Source organism: Myotis myotis, unplaced genomic scaffold (genome assembly GCF_014108235.1).
Source record: "Myotis myotis isolate mMyoMyo1 unplaced genomic scaffold, mMyoMyo1.p scaffold_m19_p_2, whole genome shotgun sequence".
Taxonomy (NCBI): domain Eukaryota; kingdom Metazoa; phylum Chordata; class Mammalia; order Chiroptera; family Vespertilionidae; genus Myotis; species Myotis myotis.
This window is the reverse complement of record NW_023416324.1, coordinates 22,732,555-22,748,170: the sequence shown is the minus strand read 5'-3', so window position 1 is coordinate 22,748,170 and position 15,616 is coordinate 22,732,555. Positions and strand designations below refer to the sequence as shown.

General features: G+C 48.5%; 1 protein-coding gene across 4 annotated transcripts; it reads left to right on the top strand.

The window, feature by feature from the left end:
* Positions 1-830: 830 nt before the first annotated feature.
* LSM10 (LSM10, U7 small nuclear RNA associated) lies at positions 831-14,115 on the top strand. 4 transcript variants are annotated; one of them, XM_036349523.1, is made up of 2 exons: positions 831-943; positions 13,315-14,115. In XM_036349523.1, the coding sequence occupies exon 2, from the start codon at positions 13,331-13,333 to the stop codon at positions 13,700-13,702; it is 372 nt and encodes a 123-aa protein (XP_036205416.1). In that variant the 5' UTR covers positions 831-943; positions 13,315-13,330; the 3' UTR covers positions 13,703-14,115. The 4 variants fall into 4 exon arrangements, with proteins under 4 accessions (XP_036205416.1, XP_036205415.1, XP_036205414.1 ...); XM_036349522.1 differs by lacking the exon at positions 831-943 and adding an exon at positions 10,891-11,026; XM_036349521.1 differs by lacking the exon at positions 831-943 and adding an exon at positions 11,049-11,160.
* The last annotated feature ends 1,501 nt before the right edge of the window (positions 14,116-15,616 follow it).

Genomic DNA, 15,616 nt, shown 5'->3' with positions numbered 1-15,616 from the left:
AGGCACGCACATACACATCGACTCCCATTGTCCTTCTGCTTTAATGACAGCCCTCCAGAGCATCCTGGGCCACAGGTTCAAGCCTCAGAGTTGGTAAGGGGCGCTTCCATCCCTGCTTTCCTGTGGGGGCCTCCAGCTCACAGATGCCTGCGAATCGTCACCAAACTTCAGAGCTTTCTGGGACGGCTCCTGCCTTGTGAGTCTGAAATAAGTGGAAAAGGCAGTTGCCTCACGCAGTTGGGGCCCAGTTTAGACAGCCCTCCTCTCCCTGGCACCCTGGGAACTGTAACCTCAGAGGCAGGGGAAGCAAGGCCGTGTGACGGGAGCAGCAGCTGGGTCCCCCACAGAGCACGTGGGCACCTGCAGTTCGCTGCACAGCTCTCCATCCATACATGGTGGGGGCTTCTCCCTCATGGAGACACGCACCAAGGAAATAGTGCTTCATCCCCAGAGCCTTCCTCGGCCACCTACTGTCCTTCTAAAGACACCCAGCACGGTGCGCCAGGACACCGGCTCCTCTGCCTCTCCCCCTGGGGCCAAACAGAGCCTTAAGCTGGATTCATGGGAGGCACACGTGGTGAGTCATTTTACCTTCTGTGTCCCAGAGGAGCTGCTTCCCTGGCACGATGCCAAGTGTAGTTGGGCTATCAGACCGGGGAGGCTGCCTTCCCTGTTCCAGGAAGGCCTGGGACTGAGTAACTGGTGGGCTCAGGGCCACCTCATGTCCAGAGGTCCAGGCCCAGTCAGCCCTGTAGAAGGAACCTCCAGGACGGCAGAGGGTAGGACGACGGAGCTGCGTCGGTCATCGCCTGAGATTGGACCGACCACAGGGAACGCTCAGGCCCTCGCACCCTGGCAAGAGGGGAGGCAAACACTTCTGGAATCTGAGGGCCCGGGAAGCTGTCCTTTAGCTTGCCACGGCGTAGTGTTTGATCGCAGACAGGTAAATCACCAAATAAATGTAATTTGCTGCCTTCCCGTGAATTACACTTCCTTGCCTACAAAGACGCCCCCAAAAGGTCCTTTGGGGAGGAGAGACGTTTGCTGTAAGACGCCTGTTACAGGCTTGCAAACTGCCTTCTCCTTTAGTCTCTACCAAGCAATCCGGGTGCCAGAGGAAAGGGAAGGTTCTGTCCAGTTCTGGGTCTGGCTCCACCGCGCTGCCACAAACCTGGACTTCACTGTCTGCTCTGAGCACGTCCCGGGACTTGGAGGTTGCCACCAGCTGCTGAGAGGCAGCAGCCTCCTCCCTCCACCTACTCCAGAGCAATGCCGAGGGTTTCAAATGTATCTGTCCCCTCGGTAAATAAACAAGATACGGATCTCTGGTAAGGCAGCCTAGCGATGAGGCAATCTGAGTTTCATGTCTCTAGACTTGCACAAATATTGAGACAAACAAGTTGATTGGCATGGTGGCTCAGGGCATCCAGAAAAAGCAGGGGAGTCGGGAGGAGGCAAAGAAGAAAGGAGGTAGGGAAACTCTGGCCAGTGTGCGGACTGAGTACCAACAACACATCAGGTTCGTTTAAAACCTGGCCACGGGAGCCCGGCCGGCGTGGCTCAGTGGTTGAGCATCAACCTATGAACCAGGAGGTCACGGTTCGATTCCCAGTCAGGGCATATGCCTAGGTTGTGGGCTTGATCCCCAGTAGGGGATGTGCAGGAAGTAGCAGATCAATGATTCTCTCTCATCATTGGTGTTTCTATCTCTCTCTCCCTCTCCTTCCTCTCTGAAATCAATAAAAATATATTAAAAAGTAAATAAAACCAGGCCACGGGGAACAAGGGTGTCACACACAGTGCCCAGCACGCTTCAAGGGGAGGCATGCTGTGGTCAGAGGCAGGACACTGGGTTCTGGTCCCATTCCTGCCCCCAACTCCCCATGTGCCCTAGGCAGTTACCGTCCTGAGCCTCAGGGCCCCATCTGTAAGAATGAGAAGGAACTAGCTCACTGGCTGGGGCAGGCTCACCCACGCAAGTCACTGACTTTAGTTTCCTAGGCCCTGGCCCGGGGGGACCGGGAATTGGAATGTTTGCCCGTGCTGGCCCCAGCTCCATGCTTCGGGGGTTTGTCTGCTCTCTCAGCTCTTCTGTGCTAATCTCTTCTCAACTAAGTTTCAAACTGTGACGCTCCGTGTCGGAATGCCCTACAGAGTTGCTCAGGCAAAACTCTAGAAAAGCCTTCGGGATAGAAGTTCTTTCATGATTCCCAGAAGAAAGATGTAATAAAAATTGAGACCGAAGAGGGAAGACAAAAGGGGGCAAAGTGTGTTTAGCCCTCAGTTGTACGAGGCAAGTCACCCCATGGAGCCCATATCGGTATCTAACAATTTTTAAAGTGAACTCACTTTTTGCCTTGTACTGATCTAGATGCTGGTGGGCAAGGAACGAACCTCAGCACAGTCACCAGACCCTGAGACCCCACGTCCAACCAGGATCAGGCTCCCTCACCCACTCCATCTGGTTTCTGGCTCTGGTTTGCATCCCGTGAGACCAACTCGAGCCACAGGAAACCTCAGAAAGAGAAATGCAAATTTTAGAAAAGATTGATCACAATAACTAATCATAAAGACCCAAATGAAAATCTGAAAACTCCTAGTCCCATTACCTCCCCCTAACTCCCTTGACATAATGCCCTGGATAACTCCTCCTCAGCTGCTAACTTCCTGGACAGCTGATCAGCGTTCACAGGGAGCGGCCGGGAAGCCCCTCCACAGTTGAGCCTTCCCTGCACAGTTTCGGCATTTGGTGAGAAGTAGCTTCTCAGATCATAACTCACCCCTTTTCAAACGAGAATGTCAAGATGCATTCCAAGGACCAAGAGAATTCCTTGAGTTATCTGATTACCTTAACCACCTCCCCACCTCCCACCCCCCCCCAAACCCCCCCCCACACACACACACACACACACACTGCATTCTTTTTGTTTCTGGGCAGTGGTGCCTCTGCTGTCAAAAATAACACTCCCTCTCTGTTAGTTCCCCAAACCGCATGGACCCGCACCACCAGCACAGCCCGGAAGAGCAGGGCCCGAGCCCAGGGCTCCTCCTCTGTATAAAGCTCCCTCGCTTCCTTTCGAAGCTGGGCCGCCCCAGTTTCAGGTTTTCCCTCCGGGGAGTCGTGGTGTCAGCAGAGAACGTTTGACCAGGTGTCTGGATAGCCCTACGACCTGTCGGGTTCACTTATCATTGAGGAGATAAAACTAGTTTTGTATGACCTCCCTCATCTCTCTGCCTCAGCATTATGGTTTTTACACTCTTCCCCTCCTCAGTCGCACCCAGCCTCCTTTCTGCACCTCAGATATTGACCCAGTGGCTCCCCTCCTCCCACCCGCCCTCACCCGCACCTCCAACCTCTGCTTCTCCAGGGCCGCTCCTCTCCATGTTCACTCCTCTGGCTGCTCAGTGTTCCTCCCCCTCCCCAGCACTCCAGGCGTCCTTGCTCCCCCCCACCCCCCCACCCCCTCCTACACCCTAGAGCTCCTGTCACCACACAGCCCCCAATTCTGTTGTCTCCAGGCCCCGGCTCTACTAGATCCCACAGCCTTTTCTCCTCCCATTCTCCTTGGCTTTGTTAAGGCCCTAGGCCAGTGATGGCGAACCTTTTGAGCTCGGCGTGTCAGCATTTTGAAAAACCCTAACTTAACTCTGGTGCTGTGTCACATATAGAAATTTGTTGATATTTGCAACCATAGTAAAACAAAGACATATTTTTGATATTTATTTTATATATTTAAATAACATTTAACAAAGAAAAATCAACCAAAGAAATGAGTTCGCGTGTCACCTCTGACACGCATGTCATAGGTTTGCCATCACTGCCCTAGGCCCTCCCTAACACCCTCGTCTTCCTAAAACCCTCTCACCCTTCGGCCCTGGTGGCTCTAATCATACCACTTTCTGAATACACTTTCCCCCCCACCCCGCTTCCTCGGTGGTTTCAGAGTAGGGGTTGCCCTGTATGATACAGATGTTGACGCAGCCATTTTTAAAAGCCTGTCAAAAGGCCGGGTCATTTGCCAGATGACCTTTATTTCATCCCTGGCATTCTTCCTGTTCCTCATCCTGATCTCATCTCTCACTCTCCATTTCTCACCCTCACCCTCTCCCTCACTCTGACCCCACTACTGCCCAGATGTTTTATGTGCCCCTCAGTGCTTAGTTTGCATTTTTCTGCAAATTGTTTTGCATCCCCCCCCCCCCAACCCCGCCTCCTAGAGAGGCCATTACTTTCAACCATTACTATTGACTCACAAATCCCTGCACCTCCCTCACTTGGGCTGCAGGCTCACTTTCCCTGGGATGTCCCATATCACCTCACACATCAGTGTCATCTTTATTTAGTACACGTACTTCACTTTCAAAAGGCATGAAAGAACCTAAATATGAGAGGAAATATCACAGTGTTCCATTGAAAAGAACGGAAAGTGAAGGATACCAAAGACTTCCTAACAATGGAGTCAATAACCCAGCAAAGAAATGAGTTGCTGGAGTTGATCACAGGTACTGTGGAGGGGATTTGGGCGCAGGGTGGCAAGTTGAAGCAGGAGACCTGGGAGCCTCCCTAATTCAGGATCCTGACCATTGGAAGCACCACTGAGTTCATACAAAGGGGACGAGAAATTCAGTCTCCTGAAGTGAACTTCGTTCAGGAGGGGGCCTTGTACTGGTCTGGGTGGCCAGTTACAAAAAATTGAAACCAATTCTGGCTACTGAAGTAGAGAAGGAGTTTATGAAAAGGGATCAGGCAACCCACAAGAGTTGTTGAGAAGACGGGAGAACCTGACAAAATGGCCAGGAACCAGGGAAGGGTAGGCAGATGGGGAAGGACTCCAGCACAAGCAGCCCCCTTCCCGGGATGAGGCCCTGAATGGCGCAGACACCAGGACAGAGAAAGCCTAAACAGTCCCTGCTGGTTTGTGCCGCGTGCTCCAGATTTAAAGTCGGATAACGTCTGAGTTTAGGTCACATGGCCTTGTTCACAAGAATCAGAGACAATATCTTACCTTTAAATCATCTGTAGTGGGAAGCCGATTCTCACCTGCAACTGAAATTCACAGAATGTCAGATTTCCTCAAACATGGGAAAAGGAATTGAGTGGCTGAGTAGCCAAAAAATGAGGTCTCCTCCACAGGCATGACCCCCATCCCACCCCAATCCTCTCACTCCTATCAATGGGCCACCATCTCCTTGGATACCCAGTGTTACCATTTAAATCATTGATCCCTTCTCTTACCACCCACACTGATTAGCTGTTTTCAGGGTCTTTAACATTCACTCCTTTTTTCCATTCCCACTGCTGCCTTCATTCCGATCCCTATCTTCTCTCCACATTCATAAAACCGGGGTTCCTCATGCAACTGTGGCTGGTAGTATGGAGCACATCTGTGGGGCCTCCTAAGGCTTCTCTGTCCCAACACCCAGGACACCAGTAGGGGAGGTAAGATTTATGCAAATAACTATCAAGAATCTACATGCAACACGCAAACAGATAGCAAGCAATAAACTCTAGGGATCATAGGACAGATATTACTCCCAACTGGAGTAAGCAGTGAAGACTTCAGAAAAGTATACCAATTGAGACAGGCGGGATTTGAAGGAGGGATTGACTTAAGATCCAAAGTTAAATGAGAGAGGACTCGAGGCAGATGGAGGAGGCAGGACAGCAAAGGCAGAGACAAGAGTGTAGGGTCTGTCTGGGGGTTGCTGAGTGGCTGAGTCTGACTAGAGAGCAGGACAGTGGGTCTCAGATTTTTGTGCGTACTGTTAGATGTGCAGATTCCCTGGGCTCCACTTCTGATTCTGTAGGTCTGGCATTGGGTTTAATAGGTTTTCCAGGTAACAATGAGGCAACTGGTTCCCAGACCACACTTTAAGAAACATTGGTTAAACCCGGCTGGTATGGCTCAGTGGTTGAGTCGACCTATGAACCAGGAAGTCACAGTTTGATTCCTGGTCAGGGCACACGCCCAGGTTACAGGTCCTCAGTAGGGGTCGTGCAGGAGGCAGCTAATCGGTGTTTCTCATTTCATCAATGTTTCTATCTATCTCTCTCCTTCTCCCTTCCTCTCTCTAAAATCAATAAAAACATAATTTAAAAAGAAAAAAGAAGCCGAAACTGGTTTGGCTCAGTGGATGGAGCGTCGGCCTGCGGACTGAGGGGTCCCAGGTTCGGTTCCGGTCAAGGGCATGTACCTGGGTTGCGGGCATATCCCCAGTGGGAGATGTGCAGGAGGCAGCTGATCGATGTTTCTCTCTCATCGATGTTTCTAACTCTATCTCTCTCCCTTCCTCTCTGTAAAAAGTCAATGAAATATATTTAAAAAAAAAAAAAAAAAGAAAAGAAAAAAGAAAAACACTGGTTGGAGAGTTTGTGCAGAGAACCTGAAGCAGATCCAGCTGCAAGGTAGGGTGGAATCAAATCATGGAAATCCTTACATGTCAGTATCAGAAGCTTTATTCTGCCGGCTGGTAAATGATAAGATCATACCAATGTATTTTGAATCTGTTGGGAAAGGATCATGAGACACAAAGGCCAGTAAGATGGTTTTTATAATGATCAAATGAGGAAAAAAAGGGTCTCAACTAGAATGGTGGCAGTCAGAATAAAAAGGCAGGTGAAGGGTGGGAGACAGGCTTCAAAGAATCTGCAGGGTTCAATGGCTCTAACAGGTGTGGGAGAATCAAAAGCTGATAGAAGTTGCCAAGTTTATTCAAGGTGCCCAATGTGGGTAGCTGAAAAATGGTGGTAGCAATTATAAAGATAAAAAAAAATCCAGAGCAGCAAGTCATTTGGGAAGGACTTGGTGAATTTGCCTGTGGACATGCTGAGTCTCAATTACCAGTAAGACATATGGGAATAAGTAGCAGACAGATGGAAAATGGAGCTCAGTGGAGCAGTCTGGGCTGGAGACCTAGACAAGGGACTCAGCATGTAGTAGTTAATGGCATGGAGATATATGTGACCATGAAGACATCTGGGCTGGGAATACAGCCCCAGAGAAAGCACATTTGGGAGCAGGAGAATGAAGTGGAAGGGGGTGGGGTAAAGAGAAAGAAATGGAGAAGAAACCATCAGGAAACATGGGGGAGGGGAGATGATATAATGCCGCAGGAAAAAAAAAATCAAGGAGGAGGATGGGCAATATGATCAAGCAATGGGGAGGATCATGGAAATAAGACCTAAGAAAGGAACTAACAGTTTCATGAACACAGAGTCATTAGTAATCTTTGCCAGAGATATTAGTGGAATCTTGGGAACAGAAGCCAGATTACAGTGAGGTGAGAAAGTGTATGAAAATCCTCAGACTAAAGCAGCAGTTCTCAAACTTTTCCGTGTCAGAAACCCTTTGTAATCTTAAAAAATATTGGAAACTCCAAAAACCTTCATTCAGTTTAAAATAACAATAAGAAACTCATTTTCACATTTTATACTAAAAGTAGTAATATTTTCTCCAAAATAAATTGAGTGAGAAGTGACATTGTTTTATATATTTTGCAATGTCTGTCATACGGTAGAAGACAGCTAGAGTCTCATATGTGCTTCAGCACTTTTTTCCCCAAACAAACTTGAAAAAAATATTTCATGATATATAGAACTAAAATGAATCCATGCAGATTTTTTTAAAATTACAACTATTTTACCCTTTTGTCTTTTTCATTAATATATTTTCTAATATATATTTTTAAATGATAATGCCTTCAAGATATATAGCATATAAAGCAAGATCATTTTTATCAATAATTTCTCTTAGCCCTAGCTGGTTTGGCTCAGGGGATAGAGCACTGGCCTGCGGACTGAAGGGTCCCAGGTTCGATTCCAGTCAAGGGCACATGCCTGGGTTTCGGGTTCAATCCCCAGTAGAGAGTGTGCAGGAGGCAGCCGATCAATGATTCTCTCTCATAATTGATGTTTCTATCTCTCTCTCCCTCTCCCTTCTTCTCTGAAATCAATAAAAATATATTAAAGAAAAAGTAATAAATTCTCTTGGGGGGAGGTAAAAATCTTAAAGTATAACCCTACAGAAAGCAAAGTAAACTATGAAGCAAAGAATAATCACAAAGTTCTCAAAGTAGATATGTGTGACTTAAAAACAGCGGCCCAACCAGCCAGCGTGGCTCAGGGGTTGAGCATCGACCTATGAACCAGGAGGTCACAATTCAATTCTCAGTCAGGGAACATGCCTGAGTATTGGGCTCCATTCCCAGAAGGAGGCACACAGGAAGCAGCCAACAGGAGGCAGTGAATTGATGTTTCTATCTCTCTACCCTTTTCTCTTCCTCTCTCTCTAAAATCTATGCCACTACAAACCAGGAACAAAGTCTAGCCTGCTCTCATTAAATGTGTCATTTAATGTCAATGAAGTGATAAAATGCTAAATTTGGTCTTATCTTCCACACAAATTAAGATGGAAGGGGAGGCACTGGTAAAAGTACTTAAAACTTATTTTTTCCTAGAGATTCCATAAACTCCATGATCAGCATTTTGCACTAATTCACACAGGGCGCATTACCATTTACTATGTAACATTACATTTCCAGTCAAGAAAACAGTCACCAATGAGATGAGAAGCACCAGGAGGAAAAGCCAACCTGCTGAGGAGGATAACTGAGGGGAAAGACAGAAGGAGGGAGGATCCTTTATGATATAGTTTAGGCACTATGCTGATTCTGGAACCATCCACCTCCAGACTCCTTGCCATGAGAGATAATTAAATGCCTTTGGGTTGGTTTGTTGTTGTTTGTAACCAAAAAGGCAGAAGGAGGAAGAGAAGGAAGAGGAGGAGGAGGAGGAAGAGGAGAAGAGAAGGAGAAGGAGAAGGAGAAGGAGAAGGAGAAGGAGAAGGAGAAGGAGAAGGAGAAGGAGAAGGAGAAGGAGAAGAAAGTAACTGGTCATAAACTTTTATATAAGACTAGAGGCCTGGTGCACAAAATTCATGCACAGGTAGGGTCCCTAGGCCTGGCCAGCTATCAGGGCTGATCTGTGGGGTGACCAGCGGGGCAATCAGGAGGCCCCTGCTGACACCTGTCTTGGACAGCCTGGTGCTGCACGCTCGCCAGCCCCACCCCCCACCACTGGTAGCCTCCCTTCTGCAGGGCGACCAGCGGGGCAAAGGGGTGGGGGGACGGGCCCTCTGGCACCTGCCTTGGCTGGCCTGGGGCCTGCAGGCTGGGGGAAGCTCCTGCGTTGGGCGTCTGCCCCTGGTGGTCAGTGCGCATCATAGCGACCAGTCGTTCTGCCTGTCATTCTGCTGTTCAGTCAATAGTAGTACATATGTCTCCTTTTTTTTTCCCCATTGACCTTCCCCCTGCCTCCCCTACCCCCCTGATTTTATTATTTTTTAAAATATATTTTATTGATTTCAAAGAGTAAGGGAAAGGGAGAGAAAGATGGAAACATCAATGATAAGAGAGACTCATTGATCGGCTGCCTCCTGAACGCCCCCCACTGGGGATCGAGCCTGCAACCCGGGTATGTGCCCTGACTGGGAATCAAACCATGATCTCCTGGTTTCTAGGTTGGGGCTCAACCACTGAGCCACGCCGGCCGGGAATATATAAGATTAATTTTTAAAATGTTTTTTTTTTTCTTGGAACGAAAATGGTTAAAAACTTGAGTTTTCTAAAGAGACTTGTATGAATATAGAGCTGGGAAGATACACAAAGCTGAAGTATCTGGAATCATTTTGCTGCCTGTAGTCTTCAGAAAGATCACCAAGTGCTCAAAAATTCTTTGACCTTTTCAACCAGACAGTTTGTCTTTAACGTCTTCATTAACATCCAGTGTTAAGATAGGCATTTCTTGTAGATCAAAGCTGGCTTTCAGCGTTCTCTGCAGCAGCCAGCTTCCATGCTTATAGTGAAGCTTCTGTATGAGAATGAAGGAATCAAACAGGCCTAACTCACTGAGTTTCTCCTTTGTGCCAGGTGCTGTCACACATTAATGAAGGCCACTCAAACCTTACAATTCTCTGAAATCGACATTGTTTTTTCTTTTCTAATAAAGTGGGGGCTGAGAGAAGACAAGCAACTTTTCCAAGGCTATACAGAGTGACCTTTCAAAAATGTAAATCAGATCTTGTCACTCCCCTTTGATAGCCTATCCTTGCACTTCTAGTAATACATGAAGAAAGCGGGGCACAGAGAGAATAATTAACTTGCCTGAAGTCCATTTGCAAAGAGCACATTTGAACCCTGGCACTGCCTCCAGAACCTACATGCCTAACCAAGAAAGCCAAACTCCTTACCTTGGCTTACAAAGTCCTGAACACCTGGCTCTCATCTTCCTCTGTGATCTCGTCACATCACTCTCCCCAGTCTTACTGGCCTTTCCGTTTTTCCAAGTTGGCAAGCTCATTTCCACCAGGTCTTCACACAAACCGCTTCCTCTGCAATGCTCCTCTGCTAGTTTTCACAAGGTTGACTTTATGTCATTCATCTCAGTTCAGATGTCACCTTATTAGGACACCCCTGACCATCCAATAAAAGGCCACCTAGTTTCATTACCGTATTTCAATGCTCTGAAGAACTTTTATCATAATGTTCCCTCCCTGCCCCTGCCAGTAGATTTAAGGGTCAACAGATCAGGAAGCTTGTCTCTTTGGTCACCGCTATGTCCAGAGCCTTGGAAGGAGCCTTACACAGGGTGATGGCTCACTGAATATTAGTTGAATGAATGAATGAATGAATGAATGAATGAATGAATGAATGAATGAATGAATGAATGAATGAATGAATGAATGAATGAATGAATGACTGCAATGAAGGAGACCTTCCAATGAGGTAGGCCAGGGGTTGCAAAAGCGCGAGTCGCGCGGCGTTCGCGGGGCATTCTGGGGATTGTAGTTCAAGCTCGGCCCGCGGTGGCGCGGACCTGCGCACTGAACGCTATCTATGCTCCCAGGAGCCAGAGCGGCCTGGTTGTTGCTATGGTTTCTAAATCCTGCAGCCGGAGGAAGGCAGCCCAGCTAGGCGCCCGCTAGCTTCCGCTAGAACGCGGACCGGGAAACGGAAAGAATCCCGCGAGGTGCGTCCGGGGAACCCGGGGGCGGAGCCGGAGGGGAGGGTATACGGAACCGCGGAGGGCCGTGGGGAGCAGCGGAAGCAGCGTCTTGCCGATTTGCGGAGCGGAGCTCCTCTCCAGTCCACTCCCACGGCTCTGTGAGTAAAGGCTCTTCACCATCCCCATTTACCAGTGAGCTAACTGGCTTGAAGCTAAGTGGCTTGGGAGAGGTCTCCCTTCCGGAAAGCGGCAGAGCCCGTCCTAAAGCCCATGCCTGACTGCAGTCACTGTGCAGCCCGGGCGTGTGTGCTCGGGCGCATGCTCCTGGCCATGCTCCTGGCGAAGCTGGTGGGATGCTAGCCCCTCTCCGCCCAGCTCCAAGCCCATCTCCTCTGCGGCGTGGGCTGGCTTGCCGCACAGTGCCACCCTGTCCAGCCCTGTCGGGATCCTGAGCGAGGTCTTAAAGTTCCACCACCTTCCACTCAGAGTCTGAATGTAAGGATAAGGAAGGCAAAGGCACATTAATAAAATATCAGGGCATGTTGAAAGCAAGGGCAAGCCCATTCAATGTGGTGAGATTCTGTTAGCCTCATTTAGCCTATGGTTTAATAGATGTGGAAACAGCCCTAGCCGGTTTGGCTCAGTCCATAGAGCGTCGGCCTGCGGACCAAAGGACCCCAGATTCGATTCTGGTCAAGGGCACTTCCTTGGTTGCAGGCTCCTCCCGGGTCAAGGCGCTTGCAGGAGGCAACCAATCAATGTGTGCCTCTCATATCTATGTTTCTCTCCACCACTCTCTCTAAAAGATCAATGGAGCCCTAGCTGGTTTGGCTCAGTGGCCTGCGGACTGAAGGGTCCCAGGTTCCATCCAGTCAAGGGCACCTGCCTGGGTTGTGGGCTCAACCCCCAGTAGGGGGCGTGCAGGAGGCAACCAATCAATGATTCTCATCATTGATGTTTCTATCTCTCCATCTCCCTTCCTCTCTGAAATCAATAAAAATATATTTAAAAAAATAAAAATTAAAAATAAAAGATCAATGGAAAAATAGCCTTGAGTGAGGATTAGCAACAGCAACAAAAAAATAGATGTGGAAACAGGTGTTCAGAGACATTAACCCTTTGAGTGCCAACCAATATCCTAGGAACTATTCTAAAATTGCCAAGGCATTTTTGCTGATTTTACAGCAGTTTAGGAAAAAAATTATGAATCACAAGTAAATGAAGTTACATATTCAATATCTTCCACAAAATCGTCATCTTCACAGCAAGAATTGACATATTTAGCAATATCATCATCACAAATAAAAGCAGACTTAGAACCGGACACTGCAGGAGGAGCGCAATTGCGCTTCCCGGCACTCGAAGGGTTAAGTAACAGCCCTAGGTTTACAGAGTTTGTGGGTGGAGTAGAGATCCCAGCCTAGGTTTCGCAGCCTTCAAAACCTATGGCTTTATGTGCTACCTTTTTAAAATTAATGAGCCAAATTTCTACTTATATGGCAGCTGCATTGTGTAGACCTGAGAACCGCTTAGAAATGCACATTCTTGGGCCCCACCTCAGACCCTCTGAGCTAGAAATTGGGAGTGGGGCTCAGGATTATGTTTGAACAAGTCCTCCAGGTGATTCTGATGTTTGAGAACTATTGATGATTTCACCCAGGGTTCATGTTCAAATGCATGTCAGAAGGTCTTGGGAGAGACTGGAGATTCTGCATTTCTAACAACTGTCTGGGTAATCCTGAAACTGCGGGTCCATGGACCGTACTTTGAATATAGCAAGAGTATAAACTACATCTTAGAGCAGTGGTTTTTAAATGTGGGTGCACATTAGAATTACCTGGGGAGCTTTTAAAAGATAGGATACTAGTGTCCCACCCCTGACCAAATGAATCAGAACCTCTGGGGTGTAGCGGCCAGGTAAAAACGCACTGGGTGATTCTAAGCTATGGTGAGGGTTCAGAACCTCTGGCGTGTTTTGGAATAGGGTAGCTATGGATTTGAATCCTAGCACCTCCATTTATCAACTGTTTGACCTTGGGTAAGTGACTTAACCTCTCCTGGCCACATTTTCCTTGTTTATAAAATGAATGTAAGTAATCCTTGGCTTGCAAGGTGGTGAGAGGATTCTCCGCGGTGTGTCCATGAAGCACCTGGCTCATAAGGGCGCTCTGGACTCACCAATCGGGGAGGTGGGCAAACGGGGAAATCTGTGCTGGGGGTTTTATACTATATATAACCTGATGGAGGTGAGTTGGCAACTGCACCCTCCTAGCCTGCTAAAGCTCCCATCTGTGTGCTCCTCCCTCGAGCAGCCAGCAGTGTGGGAAAATGGCGGTGAGCCACTCGATGAAGGAACGGACGATCTCCGAGAACAGCCTGATCATCCTGCTGCAGGGCCTGCAGGGCCAGGTGACCACTGTGGACCTGCGGGATGAGAGCGTGGCCCACGGACGCATAGACAACGTTGATGCTTTCATGAACATCCGCCTAGCCAACGTCACCTACACGGACCGTGACGGGCGTCAGGCTGAGCTGGATGACCTCTTTGTAACAGGCCGAAACGTCCGTTATGTCCACATCCCAGATGACGTGAACATCACCGAGACCATTGAGCGGCAGCTGCAGATCATCCATCGTGTGCGCCACTTTGGCAGCCTGGGGCAAGGCCGGCGGGAATTTCCCACCAAAAAGCACAAATGAGCCTGTCCCTTCGGCAAGCCCTAGTCACCACTCAGGTTCCTCCAGAGTTCTACTGAGCCAACTGCCTGCCATCCATCCCTGCCCAGAACCTGGGAAGGGAGCAGGGCCAGCCCAGAAACTGGTATCTGGCAGACAACACCTATCACAGCTGCCTTTCACAGGGTTACACCTCCCAGACTCACCCTGGGATGCACAATCCTGTTTATCTGTGGCCTTGGGGTAGATGATAATACCCCCTTTTGACCATTTGCATCTGAGTCGATGATTTACTGATTCAGGGAATCTGTCCAATTGTTTTCAACCCTCTCCCGGTGAGGATTATTAAATGTGCTCAACCTCGGCCACCCTAAGTGTCCCCAGTTTTCTTGCAGTTGTGTCTTTTTTCTCATAAAATTAAACTTAGACAAAAACAAGTGTGTGCCTAATGCTTTCCTGATGAATATGGGCTCCCAGTTGGTCCTGTGTCCTAGGGTGCTGGGTCTCAAACTTGGCTGCACATTGGAATCACCTGTCCCACCTTCATCTATTCGGATTTCATTGGTATCGGGTATGGCCTGGGCATTGGATTTTTGTGAGTTTCTCACACAGTACTAATAGTCAGCAAAGTCTGAGAATTGTGATAGGAGAGTCCCTCAGTCTGGTTATATAGAAAGTGGCTTTTCTGTTCAGATTCCCTGCTGAGGGGACTGTTAGTCTCATTGCTGTTTCCTGAGGTGGAGAAGTTGGAGTAATCCTGGGCCCTCCCCTCAAGTGTGGGAACTCATCCCACAACAGCACGAAATCAGGTTCCAATTCTGGGAGTCTTTGGGTCTTCAGGGAAGAAGGGGTTCTGGAAATTAGAAGCCAAGTCTTTGTTGTCACTGCTTTGCAACCATACCAGCCCTCCCACATGCAAACAACCATCTCAGTAAACAACTCTGTCCCTTGGCACTAGAGCAGTGGTTCACAACCTTGGCAGCACATTAGAATCACCTGGGAATCTTTTTAAACTCCTGAGGCCCAGAAATCAGGATTTTAAAAAGATTCCCAGGTGATTCTAATGTGCAGCCAAGGTTGAGAAACACTGCACTAGAGAGTTTGTCTTCATCAAACAAACCTCAGTGCAGCTTCTGTGGGACAGGCCTTATGCTGAGCACACATTGACAGTAAGATGTGGTCCTTTCAGGAGAGGGGCTTATAATCTAACTAGAGGCCCAGTGCACGGATTCATGCACCGGTGAGGTCCCACAGCCTGACCTGTGCCCTCTCGCAATCTGGGACCCCTTGGGGGATGTCAGAGGCCTAGTGCACAGATTCGGCCCAATCCCCACAGGCCAGGTCAAGGGACCCCACCGGTGCACAAATCTGAGATTCATCAGTCTGTTCCATGTTTCTATGCGTATGCGTTGAGTGTCTGCCCCATGGTGGTCAGTGCATGTCATAGCTACCGGTCAAACAGTGGCTTAGGCTTTTATATATGTAGATGGAGGTGGTCAAGAACCACAAAACTGAAATCCAGTCTGAGTTGAGTAAGGCAGGGCCCTTCACCTTAAGATGCTGTTATTTCTTTTTTTTTTTTTTTTTAAATATATTTTATTGATTTTTTACAGAGAGAAAGGGAGAGAGATAGAGAGCTAGAAACATCGATGAGAGAGAAACATCGATCAGCCGCCTCCTGCACATCCCCCACTGGGGATGTGCGCGCAACCCAGGTACATGCCCCTGACCGGAACCGAACCCGGGACCCTTCAGTCCGCAGGCCGACGCTCTATCCACTAAGCCAAACCGGTTTCGGCAAGATGCTGTTATTTCTTGAGGGAGATTTGATAGGAGTGTTCATTTGGGCACTAGCAGCCCAAGGTCATTGCATTCCATTCCAGCACAGTCTTTGTCAAAGTGTTGTCCTTGGACTACCTCATCAGAACCACACACACA